Below are 22,727 nucleotides of genomic sequence, written 5' to 3'. Positions count from 1 at the left end.
AATTCTTCCCTACGTCCCCATACTAAAACCCCTCGTCTGGAATAGGAATATATAGTAATTAATGCTTATCAATTACAACATCTTCTTCTTTAAACTCAATAAATCCAAGTTGAGAATCAATTAAGAAATTTGGAAGATAATTTGTACCTTTTGCAAATTTACCACTTCTCAAAAATCATCTATATAAATTTCCTATAGCTTCATCAAGAGCCAAACCAATAACTATGATGTCTACATTTTCTTCTTGAAAAACCTTATTCAATTTATTTAGTTCTCCCAAAACATCAACAAGCATGTGCAAACAAAACTGAATAGAGTAAATCCTTACCTTTTCATATAATGATGAACACTTCTTATCTTTTTTCCACACTGTTAAAATGACTAGCATAAGCTTCACAAGTCTTATTATGACTTCTCCTCTAGATAACCATTTGATTGTGTGGATCTACAAAACATTCAAAACTTCAATCTACATAATTTTAAGTAAATCATTTAGCTCATTATTTCTTTTTGGTGAATTTTGGATCCATGAATGCACTTTATTTCCTATTTTTTCAACACAAAGCAACTTTGGTATCCTTTTGGAAGAATCAACTATTGCTAATGATTCATGATGAGCTATATAGTGCATTGGAATAAGATTCAAAACATTTTTTTTCATAAGAGAAACAAATCCATTCTCACGACCAACCATTGTAGAAGCACCATCTGTTGAGACAACTATTACCTTTGTTAATGGAAGCTCTCTATCATTCATTAATTGGTTGATATCATCATATATAGTCTTCCCTCTACCATCTGACATGTTCATTATCTTCATAAACGTGGAAACTAGTGTCCCATTACGCTCCAAAGTCAAATATGTTGCATAAACAATAAGATGTTGCTCTAAACTTTGATCAATACTTTCATCAATCATTAGTGAGAAAAAAGGACTTCTCTAACATCTCATGTATTTGAATTTGCTCAAGATATCTTGATATGTGAAAAAGAAACTCATTGGCACCCTTACAATTTGTGTATGTAGAGTAATCTTGATTTTTTGACATATTGGGGGTTTTCAAATCCATGAGAAATTTACATTTTTTCTCATATTTAGCTAAAGACAAATCCTCTTGACAAACAAAAAGTTGTTTTCATTGTGGTTATTATTCTTTCTCTATTAAAATCCTCAATCTCTAAAATGTGATTAGGAATATAATTTATCTTATTTCCTGATGTATTAATCCATCTTGCTTGAGCATCTTTGTGTATCCATGATTTTTCATGAGTAATCAAAGCATCATGTTGAAAATTACTGCATCCATCCCTGACATCTTGTACTTCTCACAATAATTGTATTTCATTACTATGTTACCATCATTATTAAAATGATTTAGCCACACAAATTTTTATAGCCATTCCATTCGAAATTTTCTATGAACATATACTTTTTCCTTCCCTTTATTAGTAACATTTGACCTATCTTCAATTTCATCATTAAAACTACCCCCTTCCCCAAATTGATTTATTTGTTCATTTAAATCCTTATCTGAAGAAAACCCAATTTTTTATTTGAATGTTTCAAATTCTTGTTGTGAGATTGTTCATTTTGATTTAATAATGAAATACTAGAAGATTCTGAATCATTTTTTTTAGGCCACCTATACATTTTTCCAATAGTTGCTTGTTTCCTTCTCTTTGAAGATATTCATGATGTATCTCCAAAAATAAATATATCATTAGTAACTATGTATGAAAATTATTTTGTATAGATAATGGAAACCTACATAAAATTTATCTTATGTGATTCAATATGACGAAGAAGAAGAATTTTGAAAACTACATAAAATTTATCTTATGTGATTCAATATGATGAAGAAGAATTTTGAAGCTATAATAAAACATAGATACAATTGTTTGATAAGATTTTTTTTTTTTTTTTTGGTGATATGGTTGTTTTATATAGATACAAATTGAAATAAGTATAAATTAGTAACAAATAAAAAATCTCATATTTACAACAAGTTTCTATTTTTTTCATATTTTTTTTGAAAACAATTCTAAATATAATAAGAAAAAATAAGTACAAATTAGTCATATATTAAAAAATCATAGTGTTTCTAAATTAATAATATAAGAAAATTTTAAAACATAGAAGATTTTATTTATAAGATAAAAAATATGAAATTATCAATGTAAATATAAACAAGTTTCTAAAATCATATGCTTTATAGAAAAAAATGATTTTAATTACTAATTAAATGAATTATGTTAAAAAAATATAAATATAAATATATAATAAATAATATAAAATATGTGTTAGCAATTACATAATAGTATTATTTATTTATTATTAATTCGAGTTATAATGATATATCTATATTAGAAGTATTATATTTTTCCTATAAATTTAACTGTAAATTTATTATGACGTTTCTTATGAAATTTAACTGTAAATTTACCGTTATACGGCCATCAATTTCCAGGCCTGCGTTTCATGGGATTTAATTAAATTTGGAACCATTTATGCCCAAGGGGAGTCAGGTGGCCATACTGTCAAGTAACTTCAACTTTTTAGTCCGCAATGCGTTTCCAGTGCATACTAAAGCCACAATTTGGAACCTGAATTGCAAAATAAATCATTCAAGACGTGCATCGTGTAAAGAAGGATCAGAGTAGCCCGTGAATTAGAAACATTGCAGGATAAAATTTGCACGATGGACGCGAAAAGCAGAAAAGCCATGTTCAGAGAAAAAAAGAAAGAAAAAGGAGAGAAGCGGATTGATTCTCCTCTTGTAAGGTAAATAATTATTGCTTTAGCTTTCAGGTTTAGAAACCCTCTGGTTTATTAGGGTTTGTATTTTGTACAAATTGATGAATGTAAGCTCAGATACATTTTTTTTATGATTGCAGGTATAATGAGCTTGACCAGGCAGTGTGCAGGGTCTGCAATGTTATTATAAAATCGGAACCTCTATGGCCCGCCCACCTGGGTTCACGTAAGCACAAAGAGGTATGCACCAATCACTTTAAACCCTTTTCTTTCGGAGAAACGTGGTGCAGTAAAATTCAAACGTTTACCTTGACACACTGGAAGATTTGGGTATTTTTGGGACAATTCATTTTAGAAAATGGGGCGCACTTACGTCCCATGTCAATTAATGTTGCTTTACTCTTTTAAAACATTAACTGCATGCGGTTATGCCAAAATAGACAAAATTCATTATGTGTGCTATTTTTTTCCGTCAATCTCTTAAGATACGCACCTAACATATCACATGCAATTGTGGACACAGACACGCCTCAAATCCTGAGGTAATGATGTATTAATGGGCTGAATTTTAGATCTGCACCAGGGCATCGCCATGGTTGGTCGTCATTAGCATGACTGTACCCAATGCCATTATCACACCCCTTTCGACTCCTATGCAGCCAATTATTTCTACCTGACATGACAGTTTATTGATATTTGTTAACTAAATAAAAACAACAGTTCTGTAATTTTTAAATGTAAATAAATTATCATGCGAGATATAAATAATCGGGTTGCATAGATGCTGCTGCTTCGTCTGCAGACAATGTACTATAGACTATCTAATCAATCAGATGACAGAATATGAAAATTTTATAGAATAACTTTTTATTTATATTGAACAAAGCTGAAATACATAAAATGGTAGCAGTCTAAGAGAGAAAACTGCAGATATAAATAATAAAAAGATACAATGAGAAGATTGGACGGAATCAAGTACCAACTTCTACATTTGCATGAGGGAAATAACAACTATTCTAAGCAGCTTCAGAAGTTCTAAAATCCCAGGTATAACAGTTGAATGATGAATAACTTTTTCTTTTCAAACAATTGTTTGAAATATCGTACAAATTCTGGTATTACAAGGGAGTGTTCAGAGCCTTGAGAATTAAATATTATTAGAACAATATTTGCACGTGTTCAGAACCCTGAAAATTAGAGAGTATTAGAACAATATATTTTTTTGATCTGTAATAAGAGTATCTCTATTAATATCGAAAAGTTCATTACATCAAAGGAGCCCCTTCATGGGCATTTAGAGTAAAATGTCCAAGACCTACACATCCTCACTAGCAACCTGCCCACAAAGAGCTAGCATGAAATGATCACCAACCACAAAAAGTGATCAAATAGAAACATTGCAAAAAGCACCTAGCAGATACGCAACCCGAAGCAAGGATGACTGGTTCACTTGAACTAGTTAGTAGCTTCCTCACGGGTGAAATTGGGGATGGCATTGGTTGATGCCCCCATTGATTGACCTCTGCGAGCTCCATTGCGTGCATCAGTACCCTGCCGATAAAGCACCTTGGGAATTTCTTCCCGGTCAAGAAGCAAAGAGATATCCACCCCCGATACAGTCTCCACAGAAGTAGCGCCACCCATAACATTTAGCTCCACCATCTGTCGCTGTACAAGCATGCTAATATGAGCCACACCCAAAACCCCCCTTGAACAAGCACCCACATTAGCATTCTAACGCTCACCTTGCCTCACTTGTTTTGGAAGAATCTGCCGATGAACTAAGGGCCTCCCCCACTCATCCAGTGAGGCAGTGGATTTGATAGGCTTCGAGTTCCGTTTTCTCAACCGTACCATTCAACCACCAACCAGAGCACACTCAATTTCAATGGCCTGTAGAAAGAGACCCAATTTGTGCCATCCCTACTGGGCCAGCGACATGTGCACCTCCTCTAGGGTGTTGCAGGACCAGACCAACAGGGGTTGCAACTCCCCTGAGCCACTCCCAATCAGTTTTCACGGGCAATCCTCCATGTGAATCCCGACCCCTAATTCTTCCCCGATGATGATATCAGCAAGACCCACTCCCCACTTTGGTTCAATGCATGCTCGAGCCACACTCAGGGCCTCCGACTTATAATCTGTGACCATCAAAGCAAATGCCCAAAATAATGAAGAAATGTTGAGATTCTTTCTCAACCTCCGATCAGCTCCTCCCTAAAAATTAATTTCATGGCTTCACAAAAAGGCTCATCGTTATGCATGAACACATGTTGAAGCCGTTTTGCAGAAATTGAACCCTCATAAGTTGGGATCTGACTAGTCGTGCTCAATGAGAAGTTAGCATCCATATTCAAATGTGCCCACCAATGCAATTCTCAATAGTAAATGGATAAAATAGCAAGAGAACCTGGCTTAAAAAAGCTGCATTCGAAGCCTCAAGAAGGGGGATTAATCAATGATTTCTCCGTAATGCTTATGGAAGTTGTGGCCGATCACACGTAGCACAATTGCGGGTACTCATGAGGTGATGACATACCCTCCATTGCTTGAATACGGGATGATATTAAGGCGGCCTTAGCATAAGGGAAAATCCAGCTCACATGGAGCAATATCTTTGAAATCTTTGAAGAGTGTCAAATCGACTGTACTTACCCCAAGCTTGGACAATGTGTTTGCTACATCATTGGCCTCCCTTAGGACATGGGCGACTCGAAAATCTTCAATATCATTTAGAAGGCACCTAATTTGCTTGATGTACTTATTTAGATACCAAGTCTCCATTTCTCCTCTCACGATGCCTCAAACAATCAGCTGGGAGTTGTTCGAAATAGGGAATATTGAGAGGGGGGGTGAATCAATGTTCCACAAACTTTTGCCCAACTATGGATATTATTAACAATCTTTAAACTTGCATATATAATCAAACTGACAAGTAAACATAACCATAACACAATGCAACTCATAACACCATTATTTGTTAACTAGGGAAACCCTGGCCAAGGGAAAACCCCGGTGGGGATGGTACCCATAAAATGATCCATTAATCAAAAGTATCTTGTGAAAGATATGGACCTTGTTAGAATTCTTTTACATCCGTATAGTGTATCTTTCCTTGTTAGAAGGTTCACCCCTGTTAGGAGTTGGTATTACAATACCAAAGTGTGCAAGAAGAGTCCACTGCTCAAACATGCAAATACAACTTTACAATGCTATCAATAGAGATAGATACAAAAACCCTTATAGAGTGCTATCTTCAATATCTGATTTGCCTTTTAGTTCCTTCTTCAAAACTGATCATGCAACGGTACTGCTTTGTACTAGCATAAATTTGCATCTATACCGATCATATAGAGTGCGCATTCAAACATTCTATTACTACAATACAATGCCACACTTTGCTTAACAAAATGGTCTTCCTTTAGACCAGATTCTTTCATCCTGTCGGTATTGCTGCTTGATACTTTGCTAAATCTTTTGAATTAACTTTTTCCATGTGTGGGGTTAACAGCTAGGATGTCCTCCCAACATTGTCAAGTAATTGTTTTGGTGAACTAAAACAATTCCTTAATCCAAATGCCTTTATTCTTCCATTGGCTCTGTTCTGTCCTGGTGACCTGTACTTTGAATAACTGCAATAGTTCCATCCGTACATTGCCAAACCTTTAATGCTTTTACCCACGTGTCATAGACATTGTGGTCTTCTTTCCTTCCTTTGTAACCACCCTATTGCTTATGAAAGTAGGAAACTCAATAGTGCTGAACGATTGTATTCAATATATGATAAGGAAATGTTGGCAATTATGCATGCTCTGGCTAAATTTCGACAATATTTGGTGGGTGGTAGGTTTGTGGTTAGAACTGATCATAATAACAGTTTGGAATATTTCTTGAGCCAGAAAGATTTGAATGATAGGCAACAGATGTGGATCAACAAGATCCAAGCTTATGATCTTGAAATTGAATATGTTAAAAGGTAAGAACAATGTTGTTGCTGATGCATTATCCAGGAAACCTGAAATAAATGCTATCTCAGGAGTAACAACTGATTGGAAATCTCTGCTATTAGTAGAATATTCTAAAAATACATTTGCATGTGACTTTTTGGATGGGAATATTCAGGATGACAGATACCAGGTTATAAATGAGATCATTTATTATAAAGATAGAATTTTCCTTGTACCAGGATCTAAATTGAAATTGAAGATTATGCAGACACTTCATGATTTACCTTTGACAGGACATCCTAGTCATTTCAAAACTTAGAGGCAAATACGTGAACGGTTCACATGGAAAGGGCTAAAAAATGATGTATTACAATATGTGAAAGAATGTATCACATGCCAGCAAAATAAAACTGAGCATTCTTATCCAATAGGACTACTTCAACCTTTACCCATTCTAGAACAAAAATGGGAAAGTATTTCTATGGATTTCATTACCGGTTTGCCCCGAATACAAGGTAAAGATTGTATTTTTGTTGTGATTGATCGACTGACGAAATTCGCACATTTCTTTGCTATCACTATAGAGTTACTGCAGTTTAGGTCGCTGAATTATTTTTCAAGGAGGTATTCTGTTTACAAGGTTTGCCCAAGAACATCATAAGTGACAGAGATAGTAGATTTTTGAGCATTTTCTGGGAATAATTATTCAAGTTAACAGGTACGAAATTGAATCATAGCACTAGAACCATCCGCAAACAAAGATTGTGAACAAATGGGTTGAAGATCGCCTTTGCAACTATGTGGTTGGGCATCAAAAAGCTTGGATCAAGTGGTTATATTTAGGGGAATATTGTTACAACATGACATATCATATGTCTATTGGTATGACTCCATTCAAGGCTTTGTATGGATATGATGCAGTATCTTTTGTTGATATTGCTTTTGACAATAGTAATGTACCCAAAGCTTAGAACTGGCTTTAGGAAAGTCAAGATATTTTAAAAGCCCTCAACATTTTACAGTCTGCGCAGAATCAACAAAAGATCTATGCAAACAAGAAACGTACTGAGCGCAGTTTTGATGAAGGTGAATTGGTGTATCTCAGATTACAGCCCTATCGGCAATCTTCACTCAAACGCATCAGAGCTGAAAAATTGAAGCCCGTTTCTATGGGCCTTACTAGATTATTCGAAAAATTGGTGTAGTTGCTTATGAACTAAACCTACCGGAGGGCAGTCACATACATAACATTTTCCATGTCTCTTGCCTTAAGAAGGCGTTGTGTAAACAAGTGATGATGTCAGAAGATTTACCACCCTTGGATTTTGAAGGGAAATTGGAAACTATACTTGAAAAGATTTTGGCTATACGTGAAAAGCATTTGTGTAATTGATCCATCAGGGAATATCTAATACAGTGGAAGAATTTGCCACTTGATGATGCTACATGGGAGGGTGAATAGATACTACAACATCCAAATTTGCAGTTGCTTGTGGGCAAGCAACATGGGGAAGGGGAGATTTGTAATATACCTTTAGAAATATCATATTGAAATAAAGTAAACATATATTATATTAATTATTCTATATTAGTTCCAATTCTTAATGAATTAATATAAAATAATTAATAATATCTGAAACTATTTCATAAAAATTATCGTTAAATAAACAAATAAGTGGTTCCCAGAATTCAGTTGCACACAGGAATGATGGAATTGCACCTTTAAAAGCAACAAGTTGAGACTGCACGAAACATCGAAGCAAGGAGTTTGAAATCAATCATTGGAGTTGGAAACGAACATGAATCGGAAGAAGTGATCTTTTGAGAAATAAATAAGACATCCTTTCGTCAACATAGGTTGGCCTATTGGATAGTTATAGAGAATAAATCATTGACTTTGTCAGGTTGTGACCAAAGCCTAACTTTTTGGAGTATATAGAGAAGGCTTGATGCAGGTGTGCGAGGAAGATTGTTTGCCGACAGATGAAAACAAATGCTAAAGCTTGCTGGAATATGGAGATTGTTTGTGTGATAGTAGTAACATAATTGCTGCCAAATATTGTCATGGGAAGATCGTGTGTCTGACGGGAAGGAGACCTGAGTTGGAGCATGACGGGAAAAGTTGCCATGGAACAAACATGCTGTATGGTATCTGTAGAAGGAAGTTTCTGGAGCATTCCAGCCTATCCTAACATCATGCATAGAGTGGAGTTCATTTCAAGTTAAAGACATTGGAACCACAACGACCTTGCAATGAATCCGATCACGGAGGATACAATTGAAGGTATTTCTGATACTCATACAATATTCAAATTGTAAAGTATTCAAATTACTAAATACAAATGGTGTACATAATGTTCTGTAAGATTCATATCCGTCCTGAGAAGTCAAATTAGTATATTCATATTGTCATTGCGGTTGCCATCTGGCATATTCATTGAAGAATTTGGAATTTACAGATACAAATTCCCTGTCAATTATGAAATATGAATTTCATCTGAACTGTGGGATTGATCAAAGTAAATTGATAAATTTTATCTGATACATGCTTATTAGAATGGTGTGTGGTTAGTAATAAATAATAACAACTGCTGGAACTTGCATCTTGAGAAAACTGTATCATTGGGCATCTTACAGCCATTCCCCTTTTTACAAAGTTTTGGTATTTTGAGAATTTTCCTCATTTTACATATTTTTATTTCAGCTTGCTCTTTGCAGACTTTATTGTCTTGCCATATTAGTAGATGTCCTTGCTGTTTTGTCTTCTTGCTTTTTTGCCTATTGTATTTAGCCTGCATACACTGCTTCTTGGCCAAGATCATGTTAGATCTAACCGGTATGATTTTGGAAAGTTAATAATTGAAATCCCTTAATAACTTCCATTTATTTAATCCAACAATACCTTAGTACTATCTACTTAATTAGTAAAAGCTTGACAAATTGAAATGAACAGTCAACCATTTAAGTGTTGGTTGACTTCCCGGTAATCGATTCAGCCTTTTAAAACTAATATGCATTAGCCACAAAACCATGAAAGATCTTGTTGTATTATCACTCATGAAATGATTTAAGGTTAAGTTGCATTCTGTTTACAGGTCATATTTCTATTAAATTTAAAGATTCTTGTCTTTTAAAAAATAAGTAACATTATTATTAATTTCATCCTTTAAAAATGAGTTATTTTATGCTTGGTGAGTGAAGCTAAGAGAGACTCGACCCAATAACATAATCAGATAAAATTCCTTACCTATTCATTTATGAAGAAGGATAAAAAGAGCATACTTCTAACTCTAAATGTATGCCGTATAAATTTATAAAACCTATCACTAACACAGTAAGACCTAAGATTGACATTTTTGTTTGAGAGACCACTGGCAAAGAAAAGACTCCGTTTCTTACGGAGAGATAACCAACTAGAGATAACGAATAGAGAGAATTCTATAGAATACTAAGAGCACTGAAAGGGGATAGATCTCAAATTGAGTTATGCAATTTTGAGAGACTAAGTTTTGAGCACGGGATCAATATCTTAGTAATTAAATAAGGCCATCAGTAAAATGAATTATTATCCTTGTAAACATGTTTACTTTTTGAGTTCCATTATTACTTATTTGTCCTATTCAATCTTGTGAGTTAGGGATCCCGAGATTCAAAATATTTTCCAGTTTAGGATTCTCATTCTTGTTTTATGTTCAATACTAGTGATTACTTTCCTTAACTAGTGGTAGATCAAGAGTTTTGCTCATGTGCTGATTTACACCATCTTCTGTGCACTTGCCACTTCCAGAGAGACCTCTGTATGCCTTTACCCTTGTAAAAAATGGTCCATATCAATATGATGAATGTTTATAAAGGTGAGCAATAGCTTTGTTAACAATTTTCGGCTATAAACAGATAGATTATAAATAGTTATCTTGAAGAGCCCTTTATTTGTTTTTAATCAACATTCCTATAAATACCAGATCCCTTCTGATCATTTATTGTTAATTAGGTATTATACACCAAATCAAAAATTTGGTAGCAGGCATTACCAAGATTTGGTTAATTCTTGCTAATTAGAGTTCATTATTTGAGTTGATCGTCGGTCCTGTTAAGGAAAGCCAAACATTAATGCTTATTAAGGCCGCAGATAGCAAGAACCATGACACTTGATTCCATAAAATCTAATGATTATTTGATACTAGTATTTTTGGAAATTCTGTATAGCATTTTGCTTGTGATTTTGGGTTATCTAAATATTAATACTTGGTCATTATCCTTTTGATTAATTGAAACAAAGACTGCTTTGTATTGGGCTATGCTTACCCTCTTAAGGAGGCTAACCAAACTAAACAAAGACCTTATCCTGTTCGCTACACGCAATATATGATTATCCCATCTTGTGCATTATTCCATGTACATCAGATAACATATGAAAGAGAAAAACTCAGAACTGGGCTAATATTGTCTGCTATTACTATAAATATCCTTCCATTACTAATTGAATCAAGCCAAAAATCAAAGAATACTTTGTAAAGGAAATCCTAAACCCTGCTTGATCTATCAGGTCTTATTTCAACCAAACTCATTCTATTCCACGATTTTAATCTTATATACGATTATTTGCTTCAACCTTTACATTCATTGTTAAATGATTTGTTTTCTAACATGCTAACAAGTGTAGGTTTATTTACATGATAATTAAAAGACCACCATATTGAAGCTGAGCCAGAATTTAGATAAAATTATATTTTATGTTCATTGGTAACTGCTTACAATTATTATACAGAGGATGCTTGATAATACTGTTTGACACTAGGGACAAAAGACTATATAATTTCCATAGAAGGGAAGAAAACAAGGATAAACAAGTAGAAGAGGATCAAAATATAGACCAAAGAGAAAAGGAAACAAGGGAAAAGGCAACTGCAAATAGGGAGATCTCAGCAAAGGGAAAAAACCCAAAACATACTGAAGCATGGCTCAGAAGAAAGCTAAAGCCAAAATTTTCTAGACGGGCACCTAATATATGCTAACACCATAACAAAATACCCTAACCAAAATGAAACCTACATCATAACAGGGTTAGAGTGCCACGAAGATCAAAAAACATTCTTCAGCTCAAACCTCCAGGAGGAAGCCAAGCCACTATTATATCTTCTTTGGATTCTTCCTTGAAATCTATTGTTCTTATGTTTTCTTGATCGGGATGCTGAGGCACAAAGATCTTTCATTTACTGGATTTTTTTTAATTAGGCTAGATAAAGATTAAATCGGAGTAGTGTTTGAGGTTTAGGCGAGAAGAGATCTGATACCCAAAAGACTTCAAATATGCCTCCAAGCAATCCTAGCTAGGATCAATGATAATACCTCGCCAGCGTAGAAGGAAATGAATGCTACATTCCATGTCGAGCCAAACTTTATGGAAGTGTTCAGGGTCCCTAATCCTCTTAGTAGGCCTGCAAATTCTCTTCTCGTATACTAGACTACGAACTGGGGCTTTCATATATTCCCCCGGATAGGGAATCTATACTTTCCAATTAATATTGAATACTGCTTGGTATAGACCTTTCATCTAGGTGTTGTCGAAAATGTTTGTGTAGAGACGAATGATGTCCCAGTGAGATACCTTAGCCCTTATTAAACAGGCTATGAAAATCTCAATGACATCATTGTTAGTTCTTCAAGAGAACTCATAGTCAAAGTGTTTTTCTCCCAAAGTTCTCTTGCCTGCTAATCTAGACAAGTTATCTACATTCCTAAGGATCCTATTCTACCTTTCTGGCTTGATAGAGGCTCTAAAAGCCATTGTCCTATCTTCCAGCTCATGATAAAGGGTAATCACCAATTCCATATCAGAAACTCACAGGGACACATCAAACAAGGCAAAATTCACAGGGACACAACATAAACTCAGAAAACGAAAAGCCAGATAAGAGGAAAGGAAAAGGGTCTAGAGAACTCTAGAAAGATCAAGTACAACTTGGAGCTAGAGAGGAAAGTGAAAAAAAATGATGACAAGGAGATGACTAAGCAAGAGCTACAAAGAGATCGAGCCAATACTGTGAAAACTACAAAATGATGAGGGAAAATAACATACCCATCATGGGAGGGATGAGTTATTTGCTAACAAGAAGCGGAACCAAACTAAACTAAAACCAAAGACAAGAAATGGGAACAAAAAGAAACCAAAGGAAAAGGAGGGATGAGAACAGAGAAGAGCCTAACTACAAGAAGGCTGCCGAAACTCTAAAGCAAGCGAGGCAATGGACATAACAACAAACAGAGGGAGCCAAGAACTAACCTAAGCAAAGGGACACCTAAGAACGAAGAAACTAAGCTAAAAGAAAGAAAAGAGTGCCATATCTGGCCGAAAAAGTCAAAAGCTAGATGAAACCAAGTCAAAGGAGGACAAAACTAAACAAAACTAAAAAGAAAACCTAATAAATAGTAGATGCTAAATGTTCAAAAGAAACAAAACATGATCAAACAAAGAAGAAAAACTAGAGGCTAGGGGGGAACGATTTAAGAGTGGGGATATATTAATAATGAGGTATATGTAAATTGTAGGGTATATGTTTTCATGTCTATAAACGTTTATGTGAAGGAGGATAAAGGTTTAACTGTAACAAGTAGGACTATAATAGACTGGGCAGGGGGACATATATGAGTCTAGAACTAGAAATAAAGTCCTCATAGATCTAAAGACTTTGAAATTTATCATCTTACTCTGTTAGCACAGGTCAAGATAGCTCGAAGAAAGGATCAAAATGCCTTCTTAAGATTAACACTGATTAAACTTGCGTAGTTGGAGCTTTTCTGTATATACTTCTCAATATCCGAAGGCCCTACTACAAATTATGAATACTAGTAACATATATACATAGAGCACTTAATCTTTCTCAAGCTTCTTGGATTAGGCTGCTAAATAATAGCTTATTTTCTTGGATAGTGGTGCAGGGGCACCCAAGCAAGGGCTTCATCAAATGAAGACATCAAGCGTGTGAGGAGATCAAGGGACATTATTGAGAGTCAACTGGAATGTTTTAAGGCCAATCATGGCCATATGTGATGATCAAACTAATAACATATGTATAAATCCTAAAGGTCCTGATAAGAACCTTAGGATCAAATTGATGTAAGGGGGGCCAATAGTGTGCCCATACGAGAATAAAATAAAGGGAAAGGGTCTTAGATAGGTTATACTAACCTTTAAGAACATTTGGAACAAATTAGGATAAGTTTTTAATATAATATAACAAAGAAATGGAAGTTGGAATTCAAATTTTTGAATTCCAATGGTTAGGATGAATTTGGAGGGAAAAATGGTTTTAGCCTATTAAACGCATTTGTAATGACCCAAAACAGTTTTTCTTGGTTGAGGAAGTTAATATGCATGCCATATAACCTGGTCAAGGCATAGGGATAGTAAAAGTACGGATTGGAGAGCAGTTTGTACGGATTGATCAAGGAAAAGCAATAAAAGTTCTTTATTTTCTTGCAATTTTTTATGTTCATTGAGTGATTTCTGTTCTCTATGATGACTTAGGCACATGTATTCATCCTTAAGGATTCCCTTTTTAAATGCTCTTATGTCTTCATTGCTATATTATTGCAAAAAGTTACTGACAGGTTTTGGGAAATTGCCTTATTCCCAACTTAGTTTGATTTCCTCTATGGCAGAGTGATCATGTCATGGATGTAGGGTTATGATTCCTATGAGATGATCATAGATAAACATGTATAATAGTTCCTAACCATTTTATATGTAGAAAATGTGAAGTAATTGCTGGTGAACACCACTTCTATGCTTGGAGGAAGTGCTAATTTCATGGCTAACGAGCACCAAAAGAGATCCGTCCATTGGGGGGCAACTTTTTATGATTGGAATAGTTAATATATGTTGAATGGATGTTGGCATGACTTTCATTTGATTTTGAAAGTGAGTTCTTGGTCGGATTTGAAGAGGCCCTAGTTTTTGGTCTTGTTTGATGAGGGTTTCATAGAAAATATATATAAGGAGTAGTTGGGTTCAAAATAATATAATAATCCTTAGTTTGGGATCATTTTTAGATACTGTACCAAGTTATAGGGTTGGGGGATAATATTCCTTATAGTTCCTTTGTAAATGAGGGGGTTTTTAAGCCTAAAATGAAGCCCATAGTGTAACAACATAGACAGTCCTAAACAACTCTACCTAAGATTTTGATATGTTGTAGAGAAGCCAAATGGGTCTCCAAATATGTAATTTATTTGTCTGATGGTTTGGGAAAGTTTGGAGAAAAACGTGGGGGAATAACATTGGAGGCCTAATTGGGGCTAGTAGGCCTAGTAGGCTGGGCAGTTTGGTTTTTCCTTGTGGATAGGCTCTTGAAACTTGGTAAACTGGTTATTTGGGTTGGATTATGGAATTCAAGGCCCTTAGACTCTGAAGGAATCATTGGAGAGATCAAGTACTTGATTTGGGCAACCTAAGCCTTAAGGTTGTGTTGGGAAACCTTTGGAAACACATTGTTTTGAGCATTTTTGTCATAGAACTTGGAAAGGCCCTTTGTGCTTTGCATCAAGTGGTATCAAAGCGCAGTAGAATCCTTTGGGAAAGGAGTAGAGAGTACATGTCAGAAGGGAAAGAGGTTGGAGAGGCTCAAAACATGCCTCCTAGGATGACAAATATTGAACTTGCCATACTTGTGACACAACAGGCTGAAGAGGACAAGAAAGTTATGGAAAAGATGAAGAAGATGGAAAGAGAGCTGGAAAAGCTGAACAAGAAGAAGAAGAAAGGTATTGGTCAGGAGGATCAAAGTGAAGATGAAGAGGAGGAAGTGGAAGTTGAAGAAGAAGAAGAAAGGACATGAAGAGAAGAGGTGGACCCGGATGATGTAATAATGGCTAAACTTGCTAAAGCCATTAGAGGAAATGATTATAAAGGGAATTCTGATATCACAATGTATGATGGGAAGGAGGACTTGATTGCTTGGTTTGGAGAGGTGGAGAATGTATTGGTCAGGAGGATCAAAGTGAAGATGAAGAGGAGGAAGTGGAAGTTGAAGAAGAAGAAGAAAGGACATGAAGAGAAGAGGTGGACCCGGATGATGTAATAATGGCTAAACTTGCTAAAGCCATTAGAGGAAATGATTATAAAGGGAATTCTGATATCACAATGTATGATGGGAAGGAGGACTTGATTGCTTGGTTTGGAGAGGTGGAGAATGTTTTTGGTTGTGAGGATGTGGTAGAACACAAGGTCAAGATTGCTAAATCAAGGCTAAAAGGTCATGTATTGTTATGGTGGAATTGCTCGCAGGCAGAGATATGGAAGAAGAGGAAGCCTAAGATCAATTCATGGACAAAAATGGAGAAGATAAGGGAAACGTTTCTCCCTAAAGACTACAAGGTTCATCTATACAAAAGAATGCAAAGCTTAAGACAAAAGGACATGGATGTCCAAGCATACATGGAGGAGTTTCACAAATTAGATATCAAAGCTGCTCATGATGAGGAAGAAGAAGAGAATGTGGCAAAATACACAGAAGGACTGAGATGCAATATTCAGGATGAAATCAATCTTGCAACACCTAGCACTATTGAGGAGTGCTATAAACTTGCAATGAGGGCCGAGGAAAAGATTAAAAGGTGACAAGAGAGGCAAAAGAATGACAGCAACAAAGGTAGAGGAAGAGGTAGCAGACCTCCAAATGACAATCAGGAATCACATGGACAAGAAAAAAGCAAGGAACCTATGACAGATCAGAATAGGAGCACAAGAGGTGGAAGATTTGCTGGAGGAAGAGGAATCTTTATAGGAAGATGTTTCATATGTGATGAAGTGGGGCATACTTCATACAAATGCGCAATGAATGAACCCAAAAAGACAGGAGGAAGAGTCCATTTGGTTCAAGAGGAAAAGCAAGAGGAAACTATTTCAAAGAATGCAGATCTGGAGGAAGGAGAGTTCGTAATGGTGAGAAGGGGACAATCAATAAGAAGGCCAACCATATTCAGAACTAGGTGTAAGAGCAAAGGCAAAGTTTGTCAAATGATAGTTGATGCAGGTTCACATGACAACCTAGTATCTTATGAGATGGTTGAGAAGTTGGGATTGCAAAAACAACCACATGATAGTTCTTATCAAGCCACATGGGTCAGTAAGGAACAAGGAATCATTGTGAGGGAGCAAGCCTATGTTGAGTTTTCCATAGGGGACTACCATGATAGGGTTCTTTGTGATGTAATTCCAATGTCTTGTTGCCACATCATCTTGGGGAGACCATGTCAAGCTTTGAGGAGGACTTTTCATGATGGATTGACAAACACTTATTTGGTGCACAAGGGCAATGAGAAATTTTTTTTGAGACCTCTTAAAGATGACAAAGAGCAGGAGCACTTGACAATTTTCTTTGGAAGCAAAGAACCTTTGAAGTTGCAGACAGATAAGAAGGCACAAGATCTTGAGGAAGACAAGGTTTTGAATGGTAAGGAAAAGGAGAACACCCAGTCCATTGGAAGGGCTGAAAATGGAGTGATAGTGGGAACCAGAAAATGTTCTTTGGTTGCAGAGATTGGTGTGATTGATAAGGTGGTAAAGAGGATTGGAGATCAGAAGTAAGGGGATACAAAATTGCAGCAGCAAATTGATTCAAAATGCCATGGAAGGCAGCAGGTAAACAAATGTTTGTTTCTAACTCTTTATGTAGGTTGAATGCACGTGAAATGACCACTCCTAAGGATATGTTGCAGCAGATGCCTGGTCAAAGAGGCAGAGTTCCATCAAGGAGGATGGGAGGAAGAAGAACAACACCCCTTGTCTCTTGGGGCAAGAACACTTTCAAAAGAGGGGAGTATGGTGCAGGGGCACCCAAGCAAGGGCTTCATCAAATGAAGAAATCAAGTGTGCAAGGAGATCAAGGGACATTATTGAGAGTCAATTGGAATGTTTTAAGGTCAATCATGGCCATATTTAATGATCAAACTAATAGCATATGTATAAATCCTAAAGGCCCTGATGAGAACCTCAGGATAAAATTGATGTAAGGGGGGCCAATACTGCCCATATGAGAATAAAATAAAGGGAAAGGGTCTTAGATGGGTTATATTAACCTTTAAGAACATTTGGAACAAATGATAATAAGTTTTGAATAGAATAAAGCAAAGAAATAGAAGTTGGAAATTCAAATTTTTGAATTCCAATGTTTAGGATGAATTTGGAGGGAAAAATGGTTTTAGCCTATTAAACACATTTGTAATGACCCAAAAAAGTTTTTCTTGGTTGGGGAAGTTAATATGCACGCCGTATAACCTGGTCAAGGCACAGGGATGGCAGACGTACGGATTGGAGAGCAGTTTGTACGGATTGATCAAGGAAAGGCAATAAAATTCATTATTTTCTTGCAATTTCTTATGTTCATTGAGTGATTTCTGTTCTCTATAATGACTTAGGCACGCGTATTCATCCTTAAGGAATCCATTTTTAATGTTTTTAAGTCTACATTGCTATATTATTGCAAAACGTTGTTGACAGGTTGTGGGAAATTGCCTTATCTCCAACTTAGTTTGATTTCCTCTATGGCAAAGTGATCATCTCATGGATGTAGGGTTATGATTCCTTTGAGATGATCATAGATAAACATGTATAATAGTTCCTAACCATTTTATATGCAGAAAATGTGAAGTAATTGCTGGTGATCATTACTTCTATGCTTGGAAGAAGCATTAATTTCTTGGCTAAGGAGCAGCAGTAAGAGATCCGACCATTCGAGGGCAACTTTTTATGATTGGAATAGTTGATATATGTTGAATGGATTGTGGAATGACTTTCATTTGATTCTGGAAGTGAGTTCTTGGTTGGATTTGAAGAGGCCCTATTTTTTGGTCTTGTTTGATGAGGGTTTCATAGAAAGCATATATAGGGAGTTATTGGGTTCAAAATATTTCAAGAATCCTTAGTTTGGGATCATCTTAAGATACTGTGCCAAGTTATAGGGTTGGGGGATAAGTATTCCTTATAGTTCCTTTGTAAATAATGGGGTTTTTAAGCCTAAAAAGAGGCCCATAGTGTAACAGCAGAGACACGGTCCAAAACAACCCTATCTAAGATTTTGATATATTGTAGAGAAGCCAAATGGGTATCCAAATATGCAATTTATTTGTCTGATGTTTTGGGAAAGTTTTGAGGAAAATGTGGGGGAACAAAATTGGGGGCTTGATTGGGGCTAGTAGGCCTAGTAGGCTAGGCAGTTTGGTTTTTCCTTGAGGATAGGCTCTTGAAACTTGGTAAACCTGTTATTTGGGTTGGACTAGGCGATTCAAGGCCCTTAGAGTCTGAAGTAGTCATTGGAGAGATCAAGTAACTTGATTTGGGCAACCTAAGCCTTAAGGTTGTGTTGGGAAACCTTAGGAAAACACATTGTTTTGAGCATTTTTGTCATAGAACTTGGAAAGGCCCATCTTGCTTTGCATCAGATAGTGATGCTTGGAGGATCAAGTACCTTAGAAGTTCATCGTACTACAAACATGATTTAAAGAAGGAAATAGTTAGTTGATTTGTATGTTAGTGAGGTTACTAATCTATCTTAAGTCTTTACGAAAATATGGAGATCAAATCTAGATTTGTCAAAATATTTCTGTGATAAATAAAATTTAATTGTTCCATTAATGTTATTTGAATCAAGGAGTTGTTAGTATTGATTAGTCTTCTCTAGAATAATTTCACGGTCAGCACCTTTATTAGCTAGATAGTCTGCTTCTTTGTTGCCTTCACTATAAATATGAGTTATATATGTTTCTTCAAGTTTATCTAAGAGAATAATGGAGAAGACCCAAATCTGTCGTATCAAAAGTCTATCATGAATTATATTTGGCATGCTCAACCAAATGTGTTACACTGCCAATAATGAATAGATCATCAACATAGATGACAAGAATAAGCATTGAAACTCTTGATCAATCAAATACTTACCAATCTTGAGGTATCATGCTTGGGAACTTGTTTGATGCCACAGAGAGCTTTTACCACTTTGCAACTTGGTGTTCTTTACCAAAATCCTGAATACCTAGAGGCTGTGTCATCTTGACCTCTTTTTGCAAATCATCATTGAGGGAAGCACTCTTGATACCCATCTAATGAATTCACCATCCACACCGAGCACAAAGGGTTGTGGGAGCAAACCCTCCTTCTGTGAAAACCCTTTCGCTACTAACCATGCCTTGTACTTACTAAGAGTTCCATCACCGTTATATTTTACCTTATATATTCATTTGCAAACAATGGGCTTCTTCCTTAGGGAAAGATCTAACAACACCAAAGTGGTGTTTCTCTTGACACTATGATGTTCGACTAACATATCTTGTTCCCACCTTGGTATACCTTTAGCCTTTGATATGTTCGAGGTTCAAAAATACTGTGCATGTTTGTCATAAGAGAAAGGTTGATTGTAGTATGCTGCTTGCTCTTATTCCAAGCAAATCTACCCTCAACGAGCTCATCATCAGGAAGATCACTACCAGTCTTGGCACACCACTTAGGCCATAGAGTAGACGAACTAACATCCATTACTGGAGGAACACCATTGCCTAGAGTCTTCGAATGTGGAACTTGAGAGTCTTTATGAGGGGTGGGTGGCACAATGTCATCTGACTTCCTCCCATCAAGTGAGCTGAACAAAAGACAAATATACAAATCTTGAGCGTTTGGAGGCTAATCCTCAAGGCTCAAAACTAGAGGAGGTTGAAATAGACCTCGTTCTTCATCAAACATCTCATCTTGGTTGAATATGAGATAATCAATATCGGCATAAATCAATTGATAAGCTTTGTGTATTACAATATCACTACACCTTGTGAACATCAATATTCAAGTCTCATAATCTTGTTTGGCATGCTTGGCATATGGAATCTAAACATAAGCTGTAGAATCGAAAACCTTTATATGACTGAATTTGGTCTTTTGTCTAGACCAAGCTTCTTCTAGGGTTCTCTTCTTAATCACATGAATGGGAGATCGATTTAGAAGGTATAAAGTGTTGTAAAGACTGCCTCATCCTTAACAACTTCTTTGGAACATTTCTTTGCTACAACATCGAAAGAACCATCACAGTGACTATGATTCTTATGCCCAGTAACACTATTTTGTTGTGGGTAAAGGTGTGGTAAGTTGATGCTTAATCCCATGTGGTGCACAAATCTTGGAGAAATCAGATGAACAAAATTCTCTACCATTGTCCGACCCAAGAGTGACAAGGCCTTGAACTTCTAAAACATGTTGAACACCTCTGATTTATGCTGAAGAAAATACACCTACACTTCTCTACTAAAATCATCAACAAAGAGCAAAAAACACCTGCATCCGATGATTGATGGAGAGTTCATGGGTCCCCAAATATCTGCATGAACCAATTGCAAGACCTTATATGCCCTCTAAGCATTACCATTTGAAAGCAAGTCCGATGTTGCTTCTTAGCTTGACATGTTTTGCAAGATCCATGATTCTATGTCTAAATTTCAGGTAATCCAACGACCAAACTATTTGAAACTGTTAAGGTTGCGAATGTGAATCAAGGACATAAATTCCTAAGTTCATCACATAACCACACTTAGACAACTCAAAGGGGGAATTTAAGGGGATACACCCTTTCAATCCAAATCCTAAAGGACTAGATCTAGGCAGATTAGTGCTAACCAAAGGAGAAAGGAGCACCAATACAAACTAGGTCTAGATATAACCAAATCCTTGAAAATCCTAGATGATATGATAAGCTAGGGCTAGTTATGTAAATGAAATAAGTAAATATGCTAAAAAGACAAGGAGGATAGAAGAAACACCTTTTAAACTTGATTTTATGCTTGTTGTGCTGATTATAGTAGGTGGAAATCATCAAAGATCGGCATAAAACCATGTGACGGACAAAACCCATAAATTGTTTGACATCTGCTAGGGCCTAACTAGATGACCAAGGTGACTTGGTTGATGTTGGGCGCCAAGGGTGACCCGCTCGACCTTGGAAGAATGAGTGCGACGCTATTTTGTTTTTTTAGTTTTGAAGGAAGCCGAAAAGGGTACTTCGATCTGTAACCTGTTCGCTAATCTGGTATAGACAACGTGCAATAAAAAGGGGTTTTTGTTGTTGATGGGGGGTTTTCCTTAGTCAAACCCTAGTTTAGGAATTAACCTTGAATTGAAATAATTGAAATTGGATAAATGTAAAGAAAATGTACGAGTTCACCTTACAATAGTAGGATCTCTTGAATCAAATGCAATGTGCTTACGTCACCAATTGATTTGGATTTAGAAGATGGAGATAAATGAATGTAGTAGATGCAACAAAGGATCTTGAATGGACTAAAGGAGATCTTTAAGATGGCTCTCTCAATTGCTCGAATGCTTGAATCCTTGATCTTCAATGGAGGAATTGCTTGAAGGATCCTTGAAAACTTGAAAACTTTTGAATGCATCATGCCAAATGGAGGAAATGGAAGGGTTTATAAAGGGCGGCTCAAAATTGATTAACTCCTATAGGCCAACCTGCCTAGAAATCAACACCTTGAGATTAACTGGATATGGGATCCAAGCAATGGATCCAAAAGAGGGCAAAATTAATGCCAAGAGCCTTTGGGAGGCCCTCGGGGTCCTGAATCAGGTCTTGAATTTGGGAAATCAGGTACAAAGCTCAAGAAAAGCCCATTTTTGGTGTGGAGAGTAGATTTCGAGTAATTAGATGAAGGGAAGGGAGGACCTAGATGGGTAGACCCTACCTCGAGCTTTACGCCATGAAAATAAGAGCTCTTAAAGAAGATCTATTAGGTTTTACCCCAATTCCACCTAGGAGAAAGGATAGAAAAGGGAAGAAATAAGGAAAGGTGCAAGGAGATTGATGATCTCACATTAAATAGGTGCTAAACATTCATTAAATTGGAGTGCTTCCAATTTACAACGGTACACAAACCGATCGAGAGAGATATTGAATATTTAGATGCCTATACCACTAATGCTAAAGATTGCTGATGGAAGTATTTTTCGCTGCCATGGCCTGCTAACAATTACCTATATC

At 36.2% G+C, this 22,727-nt stretch overlaps 1 protein-coding gene across 1 annotated transcript in view; it reads left to right on the top strand.

Annotated features, from left to right (window-relative positions):
* Nucleotides 1-2,479: 2,479 nt before the first annotated feature.
* Nucleotides 2,480-22,727, top strand: part of LOC149546834 (protein ABA AND ROS SENSITIVE 1-like) — a 98,046-nt gene continuing 77,798 nt past the window's right edge. Inside the window, exons 1-2 of the mRNA XM_089791379.1 lie at nucleotides 2,480-2,782; nucleotides 2,896-2,995. Coding sequence (XP_089647505.1) covers nucleotides 2,700-2,782; nucleotides 2,896-2,995 — 183 coding nt within the window. The 5' untranslated portion in view covers nucleotides 2,480-2,699. The remainder of the gene's footprint in view (nucleotides 2,783-2,895; nucleotides 2,996-22,727) is intronic.

Source organism: Cupressus sempervirens, chromosome 7, assembly GCF_028749045.1.
Source record: "Cupressus sempervirens isolate cs-2001-9-10 chromosome 7, ASM2874904v1, whole genome shotgun sequence".
NCBI classification, from domain to species: Eukaryota; Viridiplantae; Streptophyta; class Pinopsida; order Cupressales; family Cupressaceae; genus Cupressus; species Cupressus sempervirens.
This window is presented reverse-complemented; position numbering and strand designations above follow the sequence as displayed.